General features: G+C 49.5%; 1 protein-coding gene across 1 annotated transcript in view; it reads left to right on the top strand.

Moving 5' to 3' along the window:
• Positions 1-24,081, top strand: part of efhc2 (EF-hand domain (C-terminal) containing 2) — a 105,657-nt gene that overhangs the window by 50,757 nt on the left and 30,819 nt on the right. Inside the window, exon 8 of the mRNA XM_067992322.1 lies at positions 15,534-15,699. Within this exon, the coding sequence (XP_067848423.1) occupies positions 15,534-15,699 (166 nt within the window). The remainder of the gene's footprint in view (positions 1-15,533; positions 15,700-24,081) is intronic.

Raw genomic sequence — 24,081 nt, 5'->3', positions numbered from 1 at the left:
GTGGGTGGGAGTTGAAAATAGTTGTTTTATGGGTCGCAACCGCATCCTGGCTTTATTTCCAAATTTAACGTCGGCGAGTAAAAGTACAGGCTTCCCACTGGGAGTGCAAAGTCCGAAAACTTTGCGGTTGCGACCAAAAAAACAACTATTTTCAACTCCCACCCACCCCCAACCCACCCATTCTTGGGGTTTAAAATCATCTCCCAGAAGTCTGTCTTTGTTTGGGTCCAGGGGCAACAATGAGAAGATCCAGAAGGCAGTGCTTTGAGTCCAGTTTCATTGTGTGTTGGGTGGTCTTTTGGATTTCGCCCAGCAATTTTACAAGTAGAGCTGGGTCTTTGAGCAGGATCAGAACCTACAAAATATTCTGGTCTCCCACCCCAGAAAAACAACTTATATTAATATTTTACAAGGAGGATTGTATGGGTCTGAGTTGATCCCAAGAACACATGATTAACTTATAGGAAATTATAGTGGAGGCAAATGCTGTTAGTGTGGGTTGTAGATTACCTGGAGAGGGTGAATTCATACTATTAGATTTTACACTGGCTACAATTTAACTGTAACAGTCTTTAAGCTTTAAATATTAGAAGTTCCTAGGCAGCCTGCAGGAGGACAATCTGCTCTTTACTAATAATAAAATGTTACCAGTATCCTGATGCTGATGAATGGAGGTCTGCTCTTACATTAAAGTTTCCCCAGCAGTGTGGAGCAAACAATATAATTGTGCTGTCTGCTCACACCATTCTCAAAGTAACTAGTGCATTTCAATGTAGTGTAACAGTGGCAACCGTTCCTACTGGAAGCAAAATGAAACAAAATATGCCTGGGCAGGAACAGCTAGTGGTGGAGTGACACTGACTTACATAAATCTAGTGAGAGTGTAGCCAACTATGGATGAATGTAAGACTGGTTTGTTTTTCTTTGGGGTTAATTCCCACAGTGCACTATTTTTAGCACCCATTAACACATTTGCACAAATTCCTATTTGCATTATTTCTTTTTAAAGAAATGGGTTAACATCTGCTTTAAAATAGTCCAGACAGATTATGCAAATGTATAATGGGCATCCAAAAATAGCATAGAGACAAAATTAAGCCCATTTGTGAAATTTGAGCGCTTGTCTTTATACTACTTCCAGTTCATGTGGTCACTTGGTGGCGCTGTTGATCTTGGAGAGAGTCTCCATGAACAGGAAAAAGACAAAGACAAGTAATTAACTCTTTGGGCTCAATTTTAAACTTAAATTGCGTGTGCGTTGGGGGGTGGGGAGGGGCTGCGAAAATTGCAAAAATGCAGAGCGGGTTGGGAAGCCAGCTCCAACCCGCCAACTTCCGAATTTCCAACAGACGCACCTGTGTGTGCGCGGGATTCCTGAATCCGGAAGTCCTGCCAGCAATTAAGCCAGCAGAATGATGATTAAAGAACCAAATGTACCTCATTGAGGTACTTAATGCACTTACTTGTGACATATTAGGTAGTTAGAACGATTTTTAACTTACCTGAATGGCTTTCCCACGGCTTCTGATTCACGGCGAAGGGCCAGATCAGGCAAAAATAAACTAAATATAAAACCATTGCACAAAGTTAAAACACAAAACCAACCTACCTTTCCACCCTGCTCCAATGTCTCCTTCTCAGCCCCCGCGGGATGTCTCCCTCTCTGATCTCTCCCTCGTCCCCCCCCCCCCCCCGATGTCTCCCTCGTCCCCCTCCCGATGTCTCCCTCTCTGATCTCTCCCTCTTCCCCCCCCCCCCCTCCGATGTCTCCCTCGTCCCACTCCCGATGTCTCCCTCTCTGATCTCTCCCTCTTCCCCCCCCCCCCCACCGATGTCTCCCTCGTCCCCCTCCCTCGTCCCCCCCCCCCGATGTCTCCCTCGTCCCCCCCCGATGTCTCCCTCGTCCCCCCCGATGTCTCCCTCGTCCTCCCCCCGATGTCTCCCTCGTCCTCCCCCCGATGTCTCCCTCGTCCTCCCCCCGATGTCTCCCTCGTCCTCCCCCCGATGTCTCCCTCGTCCTCCCCCCGATGTCTCCCTCGTCCTCCCCCCGATGTCTCCCTCGTCCTCCCCCCGATGTCTCCCTCGTCCTCCCCCCGATGTCTCCCTCGTCCTCCCCCCGATGTCTCCCTCGTCCTCCCCCCGATGTCTCCCTCGTCCTCCCCCCGATGTCTCCCTCGTCCTCCCCCCGATGTCTCCCTCGTCCTCCCCCCGATGTCTCCCTCGTCCTCCCCCCGATGTCTCCCTCGTCCTCCCCCCGATGTCTCCCTCGTCCTCCCCCCGATGTCTCCCTCGTCCTCCCCCCGATGTCTCCCTCGTCCTCCCCCCGATGTCTCCCTCGTCCTCCCCCCGATGTCTCCCTCGTCCTCCCCCCGATGTCTCCCTCGTCCTCCCCCCGATGTCTCCCTCGTCCTCCCCCCGATGTCTCCCTCGTCCTCCCCCCGATGTCTCCCTCGTCCTCCCCCCGATGTCTCCCTCGTCCTCCCCCCGATGTCTCCCTCGTCCTCCCCCCGATGTCTCCCTCGTCCTCCCCCCGATGTCTCCCTCGTCCTCCCCCCGATGTCTCCCTCGTCCTCCCCCCGATGTCTCCCTCGTCCTCCCCCCGATGTCTCCCTCGTCCTCCCCCCGATGTCTCCCTCGTCCTCCCCCCGATGTCTCCCTCGTCCTCCCCCCGATGTCTCCCTCGTCCTCCCCCCGATGTCTCCCTCGTCCTCCCCCCGATGTCTCCCTCGTCCTCCCCCCGATGTCTCCCTCGTCCTCCCCCCGATGTCTCCCTCGTCCTCCCCCCGATGTCTCCCTCGTCCTCCCCCCGATGTCTCCCTCGTCCTCCCCCCGATGTCTCCCTCGTCCTCCCCCCGATGTCTCCCTCGTCCTCCCCCCGATGTCTCCCTCGTTCCCCCCCCCGATGTCTCCCTCGTCCCCCCCCCCGATGTCTCCCTCGTCCCCCCCCCCGATGTCTCCCTCGTCCCCCCCCCCCGATGTCTCCCTCGTCCCACCCCCCCCCGATGTCTCCCTCGTCCCACCCCCCCCCGATGTCTCCCTCGTCCCACCCCCCCCCGATGTCTCCCTCGTCCCACCCCCCCCCGATGTCTCCCTCGTCCCACCCCCCCCCGATGTCTCCCTCGTCCCACCCCCCCCCGATGTCTCCCTCGTCCCCCCCCCCCCCGATGTCTCCCTCGTCCCACCCCCCCCCGATGTCTCCCTCGTCCCACCCCCCCCCGATGTCTCCCTCGTCCCACCCCCCCCCGATGTCTCCCTCGTCCCAGCCCCCCCGATGTCTCCCTCGTCCCAGCCCCCCCCGATGTCTCCCTCGTCCCACCCCCCCCGATGTCTCCCTCGTCCCACCCCCCCCGATGTCTCCCTCGTCCCACCCCCCCCCGATGTCTCCCTCGTCCCACCCCCCCCCGATGTCTCCCTCGTCCCACCCCCCCCCGATGTCTCCCTCGTCCCACCCCCCCCCGATGTCTCCCTCGTCCCACCCCCCCCCGATGTCTCCCTCGTCCCACCCCCCCCCGATGTCTCCCTCGTCCCACCCCCCCCCGATGTCTCCCTCGTCCCACCCCCCCCCGATGTCTCCCTCGTCCCACCCCCCCCCGATGTCTCCCTCGTCCCACCCCCCCCCGATGTCTCCCTCGTCCCACCCCCCCCCGATGTCTCCCTCGTCCCACCCCCCCCCGATGTCTCCCTCGTCCCACCCCCCCCCGATGTCTCCCTCGTCCCACCCCCCCCCGATGTCTCCCTCGTCCCACCCCCCCCCGATGTCTCCCTCGTCCCACCCCCCCCCGATGTCTCCCTCGTCCCACCCCCCCCCGATGTCTCCCTCGTCCCACCCCCCCCCGATGTCTCCCTCGTCCCACCCCCCCCCGATGTCTCCCTCGTCCCACCCCCCCCCGATGTCTCCCTCGTCCCACCCCCCCCCGATGTCTCCCTCGTCCCACCCCCCCCCGATGTCTCCCTCGTCCCACCCCCCCCCGATGTCTCCCTCGTCCCACCCCCCCCCGATGTCTCCCTCGTCCCACCCCCCCCCGATGTCTCCCTCGTCCCACCCCCCCCCGATGTCTCCCTCGTCCCACCCCCCCCCCGATGTCTCCCTCGTCCCCCCCCCGATGTCTCCCTCGTCCCCCCCCCGATGTCTCCCTCGTCCCCCCCCCGATGTCTCCCTCGTCCCCCCCCCCGATGTCTCCCTCGTCCCCCCCCCGATGTCTCCCTCGTCCCCCCCCCGATGTCTCCCTCGTCCCCCCCCCGATGTCTCCCTCGTCCCCCCCCCGATGTCTCCCTCGTCCCCCCCCCGATGTCTCCCTCGTCCCCCCCCCGATGTCTCCCTCGTCCCCCCCCCGATGTCTCCCTCGTCCCCCCCCCGATGTCTCCCTCGTCCCCCCCCCGATGTCTCCCTCGTCCCCCCCCCGATGTCTCCCTCGTCCCCCCCCCCGATGTCTCCCTCGTCCCCCCCCCCGATGTCTCCCTCGTCCCCCCCCCGATGTCTCCCTCGTCCCCCCCCCGATGTCTCCCTCGTCCCCCCCCCCGATGTCTCCCTCGTCCCCCCCCCCGATGTCTCCCTCGTCCCCCCCCCGATGTCTCCCTCGCCCCCCCCCCGATGTCTCCCTCGTCCCCCCCCCGATGTCTCCCTCGTCCCCCCCCCGATGTCTCCCTCGTCCCCCCCCCGATGTCTCCCTCGTCCCCCCCCCGATGTCTCCCTCGTCCCCCCCCCCGATGTCTCCCTCGTCCCCCCCCCCGATGTCTCCCTCGTCCCCCCCCCCGATGTCTCCCTCGTCCCCCCCCCCGATGTCTCCCTCGTCCCCCCCCCCGATGTCTCCCTCGTCCCCCCCCCCGATGTCTCCCTCGTCCCCCCCCCCGATGTCTCCCTCGTCCCCCCCCCCGATGTCTCCCTCGTCCCCCCCCCCGATGTCTCCCTCGTCCCCCCCCCGATGTCTCCCTCGTCCCCCCCCCCGATGTCTCCCTCGTCCCCCCCCCGATGTCTCCCTCTCCGATCTCCCCCTCTCCGATCTCCCCCTCTTTCCCCCCCCGATCTCCCCCTCTCCGATCTCCCTCTCTTTCCCCCCCACCGATGTCTCCCTCTCCGATCTCCCCCTCTTTCCCCCCCACCGATGTCTTCCTCTCCGATCTCCCCCTCTTTCCCCCCCACCGATGTCTTCCTCTCCGATCTCCCCCTCTTTCCCCCCCACCGATGTCTTCCTCTCCGATCTCCCCCTCTTCCCCCCCCCCCCCACTGATGTCCCCCTATTCTCCTCCCTGAAATCTCCCCAATATCCCCCCGATCTTCCCCTCTCCCCCCCCGATCTTCTCTCCCCCCCCCCCCCCCCCCCCTCAGCGTTGCAGCTCCTGACAGCAGCCAGCCTGTCAATCGGGCTGCCGGGCACAAAACCCGGAAAGAACTTTAATCACCATCAATTACATCGAGATCACGTAGGAAATGGTAAGCTATTTTTATTTGGGTTTGCCACCCGCACCTTCACCACCACCACCCCCCACCCCACACCAGCTGCACCAACCCGATACCATTTCAAAATTGAACCCTTTGAGTACAGAATGGCCTTTTCAGCTTTCGGAATACATTGCAAGTATAATTTTCTCCACTAATTTGTAATGCTGATTGCAGCAAGGGAAAAGTGAAGAAACCCACAGAGCATCCTTTTTAAAAAAAAATTATTTACTGTTAATTCAAGTGTATAAGTCATTTCATCATGCAACTTTAACGAACAGGGCATGAATGTCAAATTTTACAGTATATTTGTTGCGACTTTTCTCCTACCCCTTGTAAATTGCTCTACATCATGTATTTTTCTCTGACTGACATTGCAGCCAGACAGCTGATCTGCTCTCAGGGATCTGCCACTGATGACCTAACCACGAGGAGGGATATAATTTCTCTCCTTCCCTTTGGAGGAAGTGCCTGATGCCCAACACCTCTCCCTCATTACCATGATATCACAATCGAGTCGCATTGGATATAGTGAGCACAAACGCACATCCTTGCATTCCTTGGTGATATCATGCAGCTCCATCATGGAATGACCCTTAATTCATTATATTCTTTGAATAAAAACTACAATAAGTAGCACTATATTTATGGAACAAATTAAATGGAGATAAATAAAATAAACACTACGATCACTTAAAATACCCAAGGAAAAATTTTTTGAGACTTCAAATTCTTATGCCAACTATATCAACCCAGTTGGTCCAATTTTTTTTTATTATTCGTTCATGGGATGTGGGCATCGCTGGCAAGGCCGGCATTTATTGCCCATCTCTAATTGCCCTTGGGAAGGTGGTGGTGAGCCGCCTTCTTGAACTGCTGCAGTCCGTGTGGTGAAGGTTCTCCCACAGTGCTGTTAGGAAGAGATTTCCAGGATTTTGACCCAGCGACGATGAAGGAACAGCGATATATTTCCAAGTCGGGATGGTGTGTGACTTGGAGGGGAACGTGCAGGTGGTGTTGTTCCCATGTGCCTGCTGCTCTTGTCCTTCTAGGTGGTAGAGGCCGCAGGTTTGGGAGGTGCTGTCGAAGAAGCCTTGGCGAGTTGCTGCAGTGCATCCTGTGGATGGTACACACTGCAGCCACTGTGCGCCGGTGGTGAAGGGAGTGAATGTTTAGGGTGGTGGATGGGGTGCCAATCAAGCGGGCTGCTTTATCTTGGATGGTGTCAAGCTTCTTGAGTGTTGTTGGAGCTGCACTCATCCAAGCAAGTGGAGAGTATTCCATCACACTCCTGACTTGTGCCTTGTAGATAGTGGAAAGGCTTTGGGAAGTCAGGATGTGAGTCACTCGCTGCAGAATACCCAGCCTCTGACCTGCTCTCGTAGCCGCAGTATTTATATGGCTGTTCCAGTTAAGTTTCTGGTCAATGGTGACCCCCCAGGATGTTGATGGTGGGGGCTTCGGCAATGGTAATGCCGTTGAATGTCAAGGGGAGGTGGTTAGACTCTCTCTTGTTGGAGATGGTCATTGCCTGGCACTTATCTGGCGCTAATGTTACTTGCCACTTATGAGCCCAAGCCTGGATGTTGCCCAGGTCTTGCTGCATGCGGGCTCGGACTGCTTCATTATTTGAGAGGTTGCGAATGGAACTGAACACTGTGCAATCATCAGCGAACATCCCCATTTCTGACCTTATGATGGAGGGAAGGTCATTGATGAAGCAGCTGAAGATGGTTGGGCCTAAGACACTGCCCTGAGGACCTTCTGCAGCAATGTCCTGGGGCTGAGATGATTGGCCTCCAACAACCACTACCATCTTCCTTTGTGCTAGGTATGACTCCAGCCACAGGAGAGTTTTCCCCCTGATTCCCATTGACTTCAATTTTACTAGGGCTCCTTGGTGCCACATTCAGTCAAATGCTGCCTTGATGTCAAGGGCAGTCACTCTCACCTCACCTCTGGAATTCAGCTCTTTTGTCCATGTTTGGACCAAGGCTGTAATGAGGTCTGGAGCCGAGTGGTCCTGGCGGAACCCAAACTGAGCATCGGTGAGCAGGTTATTGGTGAGTAAGTGCCGCTTGATAGCACTGTCGACGACACCTTCCATCACTTTACTGATGATTGAGAGTAGACTGATGGGGTGGTAATTGGCCGGATTGGATTTGTCCTGCTTTTTGTGGACAGGACATACCTGGGCAATTTTCCACATTGTCGGGTAGATGCCAGTGTTGTAGCTGTACTGGAACAGCTTGGCTAGAGGCGCAGCTAGTTCTGGAGCACAAGTCTTCAGCACTACAACTGGGATGTTGTCGGGGCCCATAGCCTTTGCTGTATACAGTGCACTCAGCCGTTTCTTGATATCACATAGAGTGAATCGAATTGGCTGTAGACTGGCTTCTGTGATGGTGGGGATATCAGGAGGAGGCCGAGATGGATCATCCACTCAGCACTTCTGGCTGAAGATGGTTGCAAACGCTTCAGCCTTGTCTTTTGCACTCACGTGCTGGACTCCGCCATCATTGAGGATGGGGATGTTTGCAGAGCCTCCTTCTTCCGTTAGTTGTTTAATTGGCCACCACCATTCATGACTGGATGTGGTAGGACTGCAGAGCTTTGATCTGATCCATTGGTTGTGGAATCGCTTAGCTCTGCCTATAGCATGTTGCTTCCGCTCTTTAGCATGCATGTAGTCCTGAGTTGTAGCTTCACCAGGTTGGCACCTCATTTTTAGGTACGCCTGGTGCTGCTCCTGGCATGTTCTTCTACACTCCTCATTGAACCAGGGTTGATCCCCTGGCTTGTTGGTAATGGTAGAGTGAGGAATATGCCGGACCGTGAGGTTACAGATTGTGCTGGAATCCAATTCTTCTGCTGCTGATGGCCCACAGTGCCTCATGGATGCCCAGTTTTGAGCTGCTAGATCTGTTCTGAATCTATCCCATTTAGCACAGTGGCAGTGCCACACAACACGTCCTCAGTGCAAAGACGGGACTTCGTCTCCACAAGGACGGTGCGGTGGTCACTCCTACCAATACTGTCATGGACAGATGCATTTGCGACAGGTAGATTGGTGAGGACGAGGCCAAGTAAGTTATTCCCTCGTGTTGGTTCGCTCACCACCTGCTGCAGGCCCAGTCTGGCAGCTATGTCCTTCAGGACTCGGCCAGCTCGGTCAGTAGTGGTGCTACTGAGCCACTCTTGGTGATGGACATTGAAGTCCCCCACCCAGAGTACATTTTGTGCCCTTGCTACCAAGTGGTGTTCAACATGGAGGAGGATTGATTCATCAGCTGAGGGAGGACAGTCGGTGGTAATCGGCAGGAGGTTTCCTTGCCCATGTTTGACCTGATGCCATGAGATTTCATGGGGTCCAGAGTTAATGTTGAGGACTCCCAGGGCCACTCCCTCCTGACTGTATATCACTGTACCGCCACCTCTGTTGGGTCTGTCCTGCCGTTGGGACAGGACATTCCCAGGGATGGTGATGGAAGAGTCTGGGACGTTGGCTGAAAGGTATGATTCTGTGAGTATAGCTATGTCAGGCTGTTGCTTGACTAGTCTGTGGGACAGCTCTCCCAATTTTGGCACAAGTCCCCAGATTTTAGTGAGGAGGACTTTGCATAGTCAACTGGGTTTGGTTTGCCGTTGTCGTGTCCGGTGCCTAGTGGTCCGTCCGGTTTTATTCTTATTATAACTTTTCGTAGCGAGATTTTACAACTGAGTGGCTTGCTAGGCCATTTCAGAGGGCAATTAAGAATATAGGCCAGACCGGGTAAGGATGGCAGGTTTCCTTCCCTAAAGGACATTAGTGAACCAGATGGGTTTTTACAACAATCCGGTCGTTTCATGGCCTTTACTGATACTAGTATTTTAATTCCAGATTTTTATTTAATTAATTGAATTTATATTCGCCAGCTGCCGTGGCGGGATTTGAACTCATGACTCCGGATTTTAGTCCGGGCCTCTGGATTATTAGTCCAGTAACATAACCACTATGCTACCGTACCCTCAAATGTCCAATAAAAGGCATTATACTATATACTGCACTTATTTATTCAAAGCATGCAGAAAATTGATACATTCCAATGCATCAAGTGTGTCCAAACCTTTGACCCTAGTGAGCATACTTCGTTGTATAACATGGAGCCCCATGTGCCACATTAAACACAGAATGTCCATTGGTAATTTAGCATTATTTTGACTTTTTTTTAATTCGTTCATGTGGGCGTCGCTGACGTGGCCGGCATTTATTGCCCATCCCTAATTGCCCTTGAGAAGGTGGTGGTGAGCCGCCTTCTTGAACCGCTGCAGTCCGTGTGGTGACGGTTCTCTCACAGTGCTGTTAGGAAGGGAGTTCCAGGATTTTGACACAGCGACGATGAAGGAACGGCGATATATTTCTTTTGCAAAGCCATTGCTACAGACTATATCCTATAAACTGATAATTAATTTTGCATACATGCCAACCACTTTTCAGCTTTTTCAACCCCCTTTATTGCTGAATGATTTTAGAAAAATAATTTTCCATAAAGTCGCTCCATGAGCCACCACAATTCACCTCTTCTGTGTATGCGTGATGTTTCAATGCAATCACAGAAGAGATGAGCCACAGTGACTTAGGGGGTGACTTCAGGGAGCCTAAAATCAGAGGCAAACAGACATGTATTGTAGCAGATAATTTAGTAATCAGGGCAGAAAAATGAAAAAAGAACACATTTAGTTCATCACTGTACCTAGAGCAATCTGTAGAAACACATTTATCGCATATTAACCCAGCATCCCTCTCTGGTATCTAGATGAGGCCATTACCATCAGACCTCTGGCAAAATGGCTCAAGTTGATTTGTTTACCTGACAGCATATTCACTGTAATAATAGAATCCATTGGAAATTATCCGTTAAGCCTGATTGAGTTGAGGAATAGGTTACAAAATTGTCTAATTTTATGTATCTCATAAGCAGTAAGATAAGATGGCTTGTTTTATGGTTGAATGGGTTTTTAAAAAATCTTCAAAACCAATTGTTCATGAATGGTTTGCTTAGCATTTCTGTTTGTGCAGTTACGTCTTTGTAGGATTGTCTTCTGCCACGTCCAAAACCAGACAATGACAGGATACATACATACCAACTATCAGCCTGAAACACTGAGGGTCAGCATTTCCCTAGCCCTGTCAACATGTCTGTGTTTGCTTACTGAAATAAGTGTTTTTACTCAGCCTGAAGCACTTCTCAATGGGTGAAATATCTACTATTAGCTTTCCAAAAGGCGGTTAGTTTGTTGGTTCTGGAAACGAAAGAGTCTAAATATTATGAAAATTAACAACGTTAAGAATTATTGCAGGAACAATAACCTTCAAATTGCAGGTGGAACAGAGAGGAACAACTTTTTGTCCTTACTGACGGTTTTAAGGGGAAAAAAATTGTGTTCAATCTTGACTACCTCTTTTAAAAAAATAATTAAATGGTCGTTCAGGCTGGATGAAAAACAGGAAATCATCTTTCCTTAATCAGCAAGATTCTTGAGATTCCAGCAAAAAGATCTGATACCTTGGGTTTTACATGCCAACTGTCTGCGTTCCTGCAGATTGGAGGGTAGCAAATGTAACCCCACTATTTAAGAAAGGAGGGAGAAAGAAAATAGGGAACTACAGACCTGTTAACCTGACATCAGTAGTAGGGAAAATGCTAGACTCCATTATAAAGGATATGATAACAGGACACATAGAAAATAATAATAGGATTTGACAGAGTCAACATGGATTTATGAAAGGGAAATCATGTTTGACAAACCTTTTGGAGTTCTTTGAGGATGTAACTAGTAGAATAGATAAGGGGGAATCAGTGGATGTGGTTTATTTGGATTTTCAGAAGGCTTTCGATAAGGTCCCACACAGGAGGTGGTGAACAAAGTTAGAGCACATGGAATTGGGGGTAATATACTGGCATGCATTGAAAATTGGTTAACAGACAGAAAACAGAGTAGGAATAAACGGGTCTTTTTCAGGTTGGCAGACTTTGACTAGTGGGGTGCCGCAGGGATCGGTGCTTGGGCCCCAGCTATTCACAATCTACATCAATGATTTGGATGAGGGGACGAAATGTAATATTTCCAAGTTTGCTGATGACACAAAACTAGGTGGGAATGTGGGTTGTGAGGAGGACACATAGAGGCTTCAAGGGGATATAGACAGGCTAGGTGAGTGGGCAAGAACGTGGCAGATGGAATATAACGTGGAAAAATGTGAAGTCATCCACTTTGGTAGGAAAGACAGAAATGCAGAGTATTTTTTAAATGGTGAGAGTTGATGTTGATGTTCAAAGAGACCTGGGTGTCCTTGTACATGAGTCACTGAAAGCTAATATGCAGGTGCAGCAAGCAATTAGGAAGGCAAATAGTATGTCAGTTTTTATTACAAGAGAATTTGAGTACAGGAGTAAAGATGTATTACTGCAATTATAAAGGGCCTTGGTGAGACCGCACCTGAAGTATTGTGTACAATTTTGGTCTCCTTACCTTAGAAAGGATATCCTTGCCATAGAGGGAATGCAATGAAGGTTTACTGGGATGGCGGGATTGTCGTATGAGGAGAGATTGAGTAGACTAGGCCTGTATTCTCTAGAGTTTAGAAGAATGAGAGGTGATCTCGTTGAAACATACAAAATTCTTACAAGGCTCGACAGGGTAAATGCAGGGAGGATGTTTCCCCAGGCTGGGGAGTCTAGAACCAGGGGTCACAGTCTCAGAATAAGGGGTAGGCCATTTAGGACTGAGATGAGGAGAAATTGCTTCACTCAGAGGGTGGTGAATCTTTACCTCAGATGACTGTGGAAGTTCAGTCTTCGAGTACATTCAAAACAGATGTCTAGATATTAAAGGCATCAAGGGATATGGGGATAGTGCAAGAAAATGGCATTGAGGTGGAAGATCAGCCACAATCTTGTTGATTGGCAGAGCAGGCTCGAGGGGCCGGATGGCCTACTCCTGCTCCTATTTCTTATGTTCTTATGTTCCCTAGCAACGTCAGTATGTAACCATTTGTTTTTACTCGGCTTCTAGCATTTCTCAGTAGTTGCCCCAGAATCCAATAAAATATCCCTGTGTGCCTGCAAAGTTTGGTCAGTTAAGCACATGCACGGATTTCAGGCACTTTCAGCATATATGCGGTTTGGGCAATTGTGCACATGTGCAGAAGGGGAAAATATGACACAGGGCCAACTGGGTCCCACGCTGGCTCAGTCCAGCATTTGGTGGCAGACTGTGGTAAGGGATTAAAATTATTTCTAGGTTCAAAATGCCATATGACCTAAGTCAAATAAATGCTAGAAAATGCACCAAAAGTAGTATCAAGATTAAAATTTCCTGATGAACCATGCCTCAGACCCCCACCCCAAGAAAAAAATCTTGTAGGAGGATTTTAACTTTCCCTGCCTGATGCAAATGAGGCGGTAGTGGAGTTAAAGTAGATGTGGTGGACTTACCGCCTGTTTCCACTCCTTCACCATTTTTCCAGGGGCCTTCCGCTGGGCGGTTGAGGTGCCCTTGAATCAGGTGGGAGTTTTAATAATCTATGCAAATCAGGGTCTTATGACGTATATAGGACCCCAATGCCATTTTAACTGCCTACTAGGCAGAGTGCTCAGTAAAACCAGGTGGTACAGCAGAAGAGGCCCAAATAGGTAAGTGTTGAAATTATTTTTGTGGGGCCAGGAGGAGCAGGATTATGTGGGGGGCGGGAATAGAAACTATTGCTGGGGGACGCTCTGGTTACGATTGGTTAGGTAAAAGTTAAACCAAGCGAGGGTAGTCCCACTGAGCTGGACAATGGAGGAGAGATGTTGTGTGGTTCACCATATCAAAAGCTGCAGAGAGGTCAGGAGGACAAGAAGGGATAATGAACCATGGTCACAGTTACATAAGATGTCATTTGTAACTTTGATTAAGGCCATTTCATTGTTGTGGCAGTGATGGAAACCTGATTGGAGAGATTGAAACAGGAAGTTGCAGAAAAAATGCATGTGGATTTGGGAAGTGACAACATGTTCAAGGACATTGGGGAGGAACGGGAGATTAGAGATGGGGTGCTAGTTTGTAAGGGCAGAGGGATTGAGAATGGGGTTTTTGAGGAAGGTTGGTTTTGAAAGAGAGGGGGACGGTACCTGAGGAGCAGGAGTGGATTAACACAAGGGCCTATGGGACCTGTTCCCAGGGGCCACAGCCAAATATGGAGCCCCATTGAAACTCACCATAACACAGTAAATCTGCATAAAACTGCAGGATCAAAATATTCTAGCATTTAAAAGTCATGTCAGAAGTGGGTGAGTTCTAGTTCTTCTTCAGAACAGAAGTTATAGCCTGAAACATTGACTTATCTGGACTCTTCACAGATGCTGACTGTGTACTTCCAGTATTTTCTGTTTTTGTTTCCGATTTCCAACATTTGCAGTTTTTTGCTTTTTATTTGCCATATATCGATCCAGCCTTACGAGGCCCATGACACTACAAGAAGTGTGATAGAGAAGACAATAAGCATTTTGAAGTCTTGTTTTAGATGCCAGTACAAGCGCTCACCTTTATAGCTGTAGGAGTCCATTTTGAACAAAAGCAGCAGCACTGGGACAAGCTGCAACAGGTGGGTCAGCCGGCAGGATTAATTCTTCAGCTAGTGCCTTTGCCCACGCCACAGTGAGCTCCTTAAATATTTTGGGCAATCAGATGCAGTATGAGAAAAAGATAGATCAACAGTTATTGTGATCGCTGATCCTGCTAACTTGTGTGGAGTGCTGGCTGGAAGGCTAAGGCAAGCTTTCCAAGGCATGGAACCTCTTGGCCAGGTCCAAGGTACCTTTGGGTGAGATGGCAAGGTGGGGAGTGGTGTACTTGGAGGTCACTGCTTGAGTTTTCGGGTATTTACATCCTTCTTGGTGGTTTTCCTGGGTTGTGAGCGAATGAGAACATTCTGCCTACTGTTTTCTTTATGGTACAGACATTTCGGTGTTAAGTAGCTGTCTGGGTTATGACATCACCAGAAGTCCCTTTATTTTCTTATGAGATTTTTCAGTGACATTAATCTTAATGCAAAGGGCTGGGAAATGTAGAGGGAGCAATTGTATCAATAATGCGGCCAGGAGTCGCCGTTATAATTGTTGGGACTTCCATCATCCCCTTATAAAACAAATGACAGCCGAAGAATTTAAAATAAAATCTTTTGGCAAATTAGCTTCCCTTGATCAGGGGTCCGATCGGACCGTTGGTGGGATTGGGAGGAGAATCAGACAACTCCCCGTCCTCCCCACCCCCCCCCCCCCCACCATGGGTAAGTGCTGGAGTTTCCAGCAGGCCGGGGGTGAACCCACTGTCCCATGCAAGTGAAAAACCCTCCTGCTGACTCCACAAACACTGGTGGGGTCAGCGCTGGATGGCCCAGTTGGGCACAATCCGGAAGTCGAGGGATTTTGGAGCAAATATGTTTTCAAACATCAGAATATACCACTTTTAACATAAAATTCAACATTTTTCTGTTGGGTTGCCCCAGACTGCCAAAGGAAAGTACACACTAGTGTTTGGGAGCCGGCAGTGGTAGGGGGGGGGGGCGGAATGATTTGGAAGGAGTGTGTACAATTTAACGTTTGCTGCTTATACTCCTGGGTGAAACTACAGATTACTTAAACTGAATTTTATTTATATTACAGAATATACAATCCAATGCAACTAATCAGCACAGATTTGTATAACAATAAATTAGAAAGACAGTAGTGTCATTTTAGTACATGGTACAAGAATAAACAAGTCCGTGTGAATTTGTAGTATTTTATATTCTTTACCTGGATCCAGAGGAAAATGTACTTTCAAACACTGTCTAAAGACTAATTTGTGTAGTCAAATTGGAAATTGAACTGTGCTATGTATGCATTATCCATGAAATTTTGAAGTAATCAAATTACGATTGGAAATAAAGGTTTCTAACATGTATTGAAAGAATCTGTAATATTGATTGTAAGATGTTTTATATGTTTAATATTATTACATGAACTGCACCATTGTTTTTCAAATTATGATATCCGGGAAAAAAATGGTTTTATGTTTTGTTAATTAACAGTGGACTTCACACCAGTCAAATACAAGTCAACACCGATCATTGGAGTTGAAAGGAAAATCCCTCCATACAATGGTTTTGGATCAGAGGAGGACTCCCTCAACTCTACCCTGAGCCTGGTACCCAAAACTATACAACGTGATATAATTAAATTCATGGAGAAGGACAGGTAAGACTGATATTGCTGGGAGAGTAAATGAAGGACACAAGACAGAATCATGGAATCATAGAAAATTTACAACACAGAAAGAGGCCATTCGGCCCATCGTGTGCACTGGCCAAAAATGAGCCACCCAGCCTAATCCCACTTTCCAGCACTTGGTCTGTAGCCTTGTAGTCACGGCACTTCACATGCCCATCCAGGTACTTTTTAAATGAGTTCAGGGTTTCTACCTCTACCACCCTTTCAGTCAGTGAGTTCCAGACCCCCACCACCCTCCAGGGTGAAAAATAATTTCCTCAGCGCCCCTCTAATCCTTCTACCAATCACTTTAAATCTGTGCCCCCTGGTTATTGACCTCTCTGCTAAGGGAAATAGGTCCTTCCTATCCACCCTATCTCGGCCCCTCATAATTTTGTACACCTCAATTAAATCACCCCTCAGCCTCCTCTGTTCCAAAGAAAACAACCCCAGCCTATCCAATCTTTTCTCATAGCTAAAATTCTCCAGACCTGGCAACATCCTCGTAAATCTCCTCTGTATCCTCTCTAGTGCAATTACATCTTCCTGTAATGTGATGACCAGAACTGTACACAGTACTCAAGCTGTTCCCTTACCAGTGTTTTATACAGTTCCAGCATAACATCCCTGCTCTTATATTCTATGCCTCAGCTAATAAAGGCAAGTATTCTGTATGCCTTCTTAACCCCTTTATCTATCTGTCCTGCTATCTTCGGGGATCTGTGGACATGCACTCCATGGTCCTTCACTTCCTCTACACTTTTCAGTATCGTCCCATTTTTTGTGTACTCCCTTGCCTTGTTTGCCCGCCCCAAATGCATTACCTCACACTTCTCTGGATTGAATTCCATTTGCCATTTTTCTGCCCACCTGACCAGTCCATTGATATCTTCCTGCAGTCTACAGCTTTCCTCCTCACGGCCAAATTTTGTATCATCTGCAAACTTTTTAATCATGCCCCTTACATTTAAGTCCAAATCATTAATATATATCACAAAAAGCAAGAGAACTAGTACTGAGCCCTGTGAACACCACTGGAAACAGCCTTCCAGTCACAAAAACACCCGACGACCATTACCCTTTGCTACCTGCCACTGAGCCAATTTTGGATCCAATTTGCCACTCTTCCTTGGATCCCATGGGCTTTTTTGACCAGTCTGCCATGTGGGACCTTGTCAAAAGCCTTGCTAAAATCCATGTAGACTACATCAAATGCACTACCCTCATCGACCCTCTTTGTTACCTCTTCAAAAAATTCAATCAAGTTAGTCAGACATGACCTTCCCTTAACAAATCCATGCTGACTGTTCTTGATTACTCTGTGCCTTTCTAAGTGACGATTTAATCCTGTCCCGTCAGAATTGATTCCAATAATTTGCCCACCACTGAGGTTAAACTGACTGGCCTGTAATTGCTCGGTCTATCCCTCGCTCCTTTTTCAAACAATGGTACAACGTTAGCAGTCCTCCAATCCTCTGGCACCACACCTGTATCCAGTGAGGATTGGAAAATGATGATCAGAGCCTCCGTTATTTCCTCCCTTGCTTCTTTTAACAGCCTGGGATACACTTCATCCGGCCCTGGTGATTTGTCTACTTTCAAAGATGCTAATCCGCTTAATACTTCCTCTCTCACCAAGTTTATCCCATACAATATTTTACACTCCTCCTCCTTAACTACAATGAATGCATTATCCCTCTTTTTGTGAAGACAGATGCAAAGTATTCGTTAAGAACCATACAAACATCTTCCACCTCTACACATCGATCACCTTTTTGGTCTCTAATAGGCCCTATTCTTTCCTTAGCTATCCTCTTGCTCTTAATGTATTTACAAAATATCTTTGGGTTTTCCTTGAATTTACTTGCTAATACTTTTTCATGCGCTCTCTTTGCTTCCCTAATTTCCTTTTTAATTTCACCCCTGCACTTTTTATACTCCTCTAGGCTTTCTGTAATAGTCAGCTTCATTTTAGCACCCGCTATCGGGTGCGTTCCTGGCGGGGGGGCTCCGAAAATCGGGGAATCCCGGAGTGGGACCGGAGCCCGGCTCCAACCCACCCATTTCCGGGTTCCCCACAGACGCGCCGACGTGCGCGTGCAGCCCCCGCATGTGGGACTCCCGCAGGCAATTAAAGCCAGCGGGGTGCAACTTAACAATATTTATCTAGGTATTTCAGGTCATTAACAGACCTGATTAAGGGAATATGTGAGGAGGGGTGGGATTTTAGAGACAACTGGACTGTTTCCCATACAGGGAAAACACTCCCAGTTGAAATGGACGTGTTGCAGCTGTCAGCCTGTGGCAGCTGCAAAGGTCCATTTGACAGGTGGTGGGGGGGAGACACTCACTCATTGCAGGAGGCCACTCTGTCACTTGGGACAAAGTTTGGCTTCCACCACCCTGCTCCTGACAAGAAAATTCACCAACTTGCACACTTACCCCGGGGTCCAGAGACATGTACCTACCTTGCGGACCCCCTCAGATGTACATCTTCCAGATGGGGGCCGCCGTAGCTGCAGTCATGACCTCCTCGGAGGGCGAACACATCACCAGCCTCGCCGGCCACGCCGTCCACCTCTGACACGTGGAGCTCCACAACACAGTGCTGTGACACATCCACCTGCACAGCAGGAGGGAGGGCAACCGCAGAGAGTTATGCGTCGCAGAGGACACTACTCTCGCCACAGGGTCCACAGACCGAGGCTCAGCTTCCTAGATCTCTCTGAGCAGCAGTGCACACGGAGGTTCAGAGTCACTCGACATGTAGTCGTGGACATCTGCAGCCTCCTTCATGCCGAGCTGCTCCCGGCTGGCCCGAGCACCATCATCTTACCTGTCGCTGTCAAAGTCACCACTGCCCTCAACAACTTCTCCTCCACATCCTTCCAGGGTGCCACCGGGGACATCGCCGACGTCTCTCAGTGGTTTGCACAAAAGAGCCCTGCAAATACACCTACACCCATCCTGGGTATTTGAAGATGTGGGTCTTCATAGTGATCCTCAGGAAAGGGCATTATTGCACAAACCAGACAAGATTCGCAAAGATGTGGCAGTAGTGGTGCCAATATAATATGTAATGTGAGTTGGTCAGAAATTAAATATAAGTAAAAACCATGACAAACCCTCAAACACCCTTGTGCACCCCCTTCATGCTCACGACACGTTTGCCTTATGCTTCCTACTGCACATATGTGATGCATGCCCTGTGGCTGCAGCACAGGTAGTGTCAGGTTGAGTGAGGCTGACCGTGAAAGAGATGCATGAGAGGGTGAGTATGAGATAGAGCCATGAGATTGTATGAGGATTGGGTTGAGTGGTAGTGGCGGGATGAGTACTGGCGAGGTGAGTAAGTGCAGGTAAGATGAGGATGAGCTTTGAGTGGGTATGAGGGGTGATGTGACAGAGTAGTGTTGGCAGTGCAGAAGGAGATGTGGGGTGGGGGCGGTGATGTGGCGGACGGAGTGTAGGGGAATGAGTAAGTGTACTCACTTTGGCTGACCTACTTAGGTCATTGAAGCGCCTCCTGCACTGTATGCAGTTGCGCGATATGTTGGTGGTGCAGGTGACCTCCTCTGCCACCTCGAGCCAGGCCTTCCTGGTGGCAGAGGCAGGCCACTTCCTCCTGCCCGCCGGGGGGGAAGATCTCTGTCCTCTCCCTCCTCCTCACCCCATCTAATGATACCTGGAGTGAGGCATCATTAAACTGGGAGCAGCCTTCCCCCTGGGCTGCTCCATGCTGTTTTTTGCTATTTGTTGCAGCATCTGTCCGTGGAGGACTGCCCTTTAAATAGAGCTCCTCCAGCTGACAGAGCTTACTGCGCATGCGCAGTCCGCCTGACGCGCAGATCAGCAGTGGGGAACCCAGAAGACCAGGTAAGTGGATCTAATTAGGCTGCGATCGCGCGGGGGGCAGACTGATTTCGCCAGGCGCGTTACCCAGGCGCCCAATAGCCACCCCCCGCCGTGAACCCGCAGCCCTGGTAACATCGAGCCCATTGAGTTCTTGGTGTCCGACCTAAACATTCCTTTTCGGCCTTATCTTGCCCTGTATGCTCCTTTACATTCAGGGGGCTCTAGATTTGGCAGTCCCACCCTTTTTCTTTGTGGGAACATGTTTACTCTGCACCCCTTGAGTCTTCTCCTCGAATGGCTCCCACTGCCCTGACATTGATTTACCTTCAAGTAGCTGTTTCCAGTCCACTTTTGCTAAATCACTTCTTACCTTAGTAAAATTGGCCTTTCCCCAATTGAGAACTTTAACTCCTGTTCTATCAGTTGTCCATTTGAGGGGTTCATGATGACATCATGAACACTAAGTGGATTTTCTTTCATTTGGGGGTCACAACTGAATTACTGCTTAAAAATCTCTGCTACCCATTCAATTCCTTTTATATAGAATCATAGAAGTTACAACATGGAAACAGGCCCTTCGGCCCAACATGTCCATGTCGCCCAGTTTATACCACTAAGCTAGTCCCAATTTCCTGCACTTGGCCCATATCCCTCTATACCCATCTTACCCATGTAACTGTCCAAATGCTTTTTAAAAGACAAAATTGTACCCGCCTCTACTACTGCCTCTGGCAACTCGTTCCAGACACTCACCACCCTTTGAGTGAAAAAATTGCCCCTCTGGACCCTTTTGTATCTCTCCCCTCTCACCTTAAATCTATGCCCCCTCGTTATAGACTCCCCTACCTTTGGGAAAAGATTTTGACTATCGACCTTATCTATGCCCCTCATTATTTTATAGACTTCTATAAGATCACCCCTTAACCTCCTACTCTCCAGGGAAAAAAGTCCCAGTCTGTCTAACCTCTCCCTATAAGTCAAACCATCAAGTCCCGGTAACATCCTAGTAAATCTTTTCTGCACTCTTTCTAGTTTAATAATATCCTTTCTATAATAGGGTGACCAGAACTGTACACAGTATTCCAAGTGTGGCCTCACCAATGCCCTGTACAACTTCAACAAGACATCCCAACTCCTGCATTCAATGTTCTGACCAATGAAACCAAGCATGCCGAATGCCTTCTTCACCACCCTATCCACCTGTGACTCCACTTTCAAGGAGCTATGAACCTGTACTCCTAGATCTCTTTGTTCTATAACTTTTTTAACTTCTGCTCATGCCAACATTTATTTTCTTTGCTATCACTAAACAATAACACAAAATAATGGCAGATCTCAGGATATTGGGTAACTTGGACAGTGGATTATGTAATGTTGTCTACAGAAATCTTAAACATACATTTTTTTTCTTCTTTTTTCTTTTCTACTTTTTTAAGTTTATTCCCCATTTTAATGCCCTATTTATTTTTAGGAGTTGTCAGTAACCAGAATAATTTAAATAAAAATTGCATGCTGCAGTGGGGGGACTTTAAGGTCTTTCGAGACGAATGAAATAAGATTTGCCAAATGGCCTTCCGCATCAGCAATTATTTTTTGGTCTTGTGAACTCACTGCTGAGTAAAGTACGTAAAAAAAAAAGTAAGAATGATAAAAGGCCATCCAAACCATCCAGCTCGTCTACTGAGGGTTAAAACAACTTTAAGGGGGCAGGGGACTGGATTTTAATTGTGGGAACTAAGGAGACTATGAAATTGGATCGTGTCCAAATCGAGGCGTGATCCCGCTGTAGCACATGCCCAGTGCATGCTGTGGCCATGCGCAATCGAATTTTACAAAGGGGGCCTCAAACAGGCAGTGGGCCCACTATTTGCAATACAAAGAGCATAACACCTATTCCAGGTGCGCGCCCCGGCCGCCTATGGAGAGCTTTTGCCAATATGGCAGGCGGTGGCTTCCAACGCAGAATGAACACATGCACGTTGCCTGCCATGTTGGACCCTTAGGCGTCCACTTATGCCTGTAAAACGGGCGCATCGCGATCCAATTTCTAGGTCTATCTGCTTACATTCATCTAGTTTGAAAAACATCAATTAACCATGACTCTTTGTTTTGTATCCTTTAACCAATTTCCTATCCATGCTACCATATTCTCTTTGATGCTCTGTGCCTCAATTTTATCAAAAAGCTACCCTTTCAGCATCTTATCAAATGACTTTTGAAAATTCATATACACACTATATGAATTTCTACATTTCCTTAATCAGTATACATTGTTATTTGCTCAAAGAATTATATTAAAGTTATCAGACATGACTTGCCTTTTACAAACCTGCGCTGGCAGTGAATAAATAGTGCATGTTTTTGTAGGTGAGTATTAATTTTACCCCATACAATGGCCTCTAGAAGCTTACTCACTACTGACATTATGTTGAGTGGTCTGTAGGTACCTGGCTTATCCCTTTCTCCCTTTCTGAACAGAGGTGTTTACATTGACAACCTTTCATTTCCAGCACCATTTCTATATCCTAGAATGTTTGAAAGATTGTGGGCCTCTGCTATTTCTCTCTGACCTCTCTCAACATTCTAGGATGCATGCCATTAGGACCTGATGCCTTTTCCACTTTTGAGTTCCACCAATTTTTCAAAACAATTTTCTTAGTTATAGTTATCCTATCCAATTGGCCCACCTTCTCCTTTTGTAACCTTGAATGACTACTACCACACTCTTCTGCTAAAACCTAGGCAAAGTGCTCATAAAGTATCTTTTCCATTCCATCATCCTCTTTGAGGCAATTTCCCTTTTCATCTCTAATTATTTCTATCCTTTCTTTAATTATTCTTTTATTATTTCCCTTTACTATTTCTCTTTATGCTACCTACGAGTCTTTTTCATGGCCCCCCTTAACCTTTCTAATGTTTTTTTGCTTTTCTGTCTATGGGGCCGATTTTCGGATGGCGGAGCGGGCCCGTTGGGGATGGGGGTACTCCTAAAATCAAAGAAATGTGGAGCGGGTTCGGAGCCTGGCTCCAACCTGCTGACTTAAGTGTTCCCCAGTGACTCATTCGGGTGCGCACGCGCTTCCCAAATGCGGGAGTCCCATCGGCAATTAAAGCCGCCGGGATGATCATTTACATAGTTTTACAGATAGTTAAAGTACTTGAGTTACCTGATTGAGTAGACATTTTGGCAGGGGTGCAATTTTGAAGGATCCTCAGCGTGTTTCCTGTGCTGTGGGAAACACTCCCTGTTGCAACAGACGTGTTTCAGCCAGCAGCCAGTGAGAGATGCAAATGATTATTTGGCAGGTCATTTATTGCAGCAGGGCATTCTGTCACTTCAACCTTGCCAGGCACGACGTCCACCTCCGCCATGTGGAGCTCCACAACACAGTGCTGTGCCACAGGCACCTGCACAAGAGCACGGAGGGCAACAACAGAGAGAGCGAGGTTGCTGGAGGCACTACTCTCGCAACAGGGTCTACAGACCGAGGCTCAGCTTCCTGGACCTCTCTGAGGAGCAGTGCATAGGGAGGCTCAGAGTCAGTCGCCAGGTAGTTGCAGACATCTGTAGCCTCCTTCGTGCCGAGCTGCTCCCGGCTGGGCCGAGCAGCACCTCCTTACCTGTTGCTGTCGAATTCACCACTGCCCTCAACTTCTTCGTCTCCGGATCATTCCAGGGTGCCACCGGGGACATTACCAGGGTCTCAGTCGTCTGCACACAAGTGCATAAGGCAGGTCACCAACGGCTTGTTTCACAGGGCCTCGCATTATGTCAACTTCCCCATGAATGACCTCAGCCAGACGGAGAGGGCAGCGGGATTCCACGCTGTGGCTGGCTTCCCACGGGTGCAGTATGTAATCGATTGCACCCATATAGCAAATCGAGTACCTCCACATGAGCCAGGACTGTTCATCAACAGGAAGGGCTATCACTCCAACACTCAGCTCGTTTGTGACCGCCGCAAGAGATTCCTTCACGTGTGCGCCAGATATCCTGGCAGCTGCCATGTTTCCTTCATCCTCCAGGAGTCCAACATCCCGCCCATCTTCCACGCACCGAACACCCGCAAGGGCTGGCTCCTCAGGGACAAGGGATATCGGCTGCACATGTGGCTCATGACGCCGCTGAGGAACCCCACCACCGAGCATGAGCGTCAATATAACGACAGCCACATCGCTACCAGGTCTACAATTGAGTATGCTATAAGGCTGCTCAAGATGCGCTTCAGGTGCCTTGATCGTTCTGGGGGAGCGCGTCAATATACATCGGACAGAGTGGGACACATTACAGTCATCTGTTGTGCCCTGCACAACATGGCACAACAGAGAGGGGTGCTGCTTGAGAAGGCCCCATCCACATCTGCCACCCATATTGAGGAGGAGGAGGAGGAGGAGGAGGAGGAGAAGCAACCCATGGGCAGAATAGCGGCTCACCTGCTTGTGAGGCCAGGGAGTCACTGATATGTGAACGGCTCTCCTAACATCAGACAGTGTGAAGAGTCCAGTCCTCACCAC

This window comes from Heptranchias perlo, chromosome 11 (assembly GCF_035084215.1).
Source record: "Heptranchias perlo isolate sHepPer1 chromosome 11, sHepPer1.hap1, whole genome shotgun sequence".
In the NCBI taxonomy this organism is placed as follows: Eukaryota; Metazoa; Chordata; class Chondrichthyes; order Hexanchiformes; family Hexanchidae; genus Heptranchias; species Heptranchias perlo.
The sequence above is the reverse complement of the archived record's forward strand: the minus strand, read 5'-3'. Positions and strand labels throughout refer to the sequence as shown.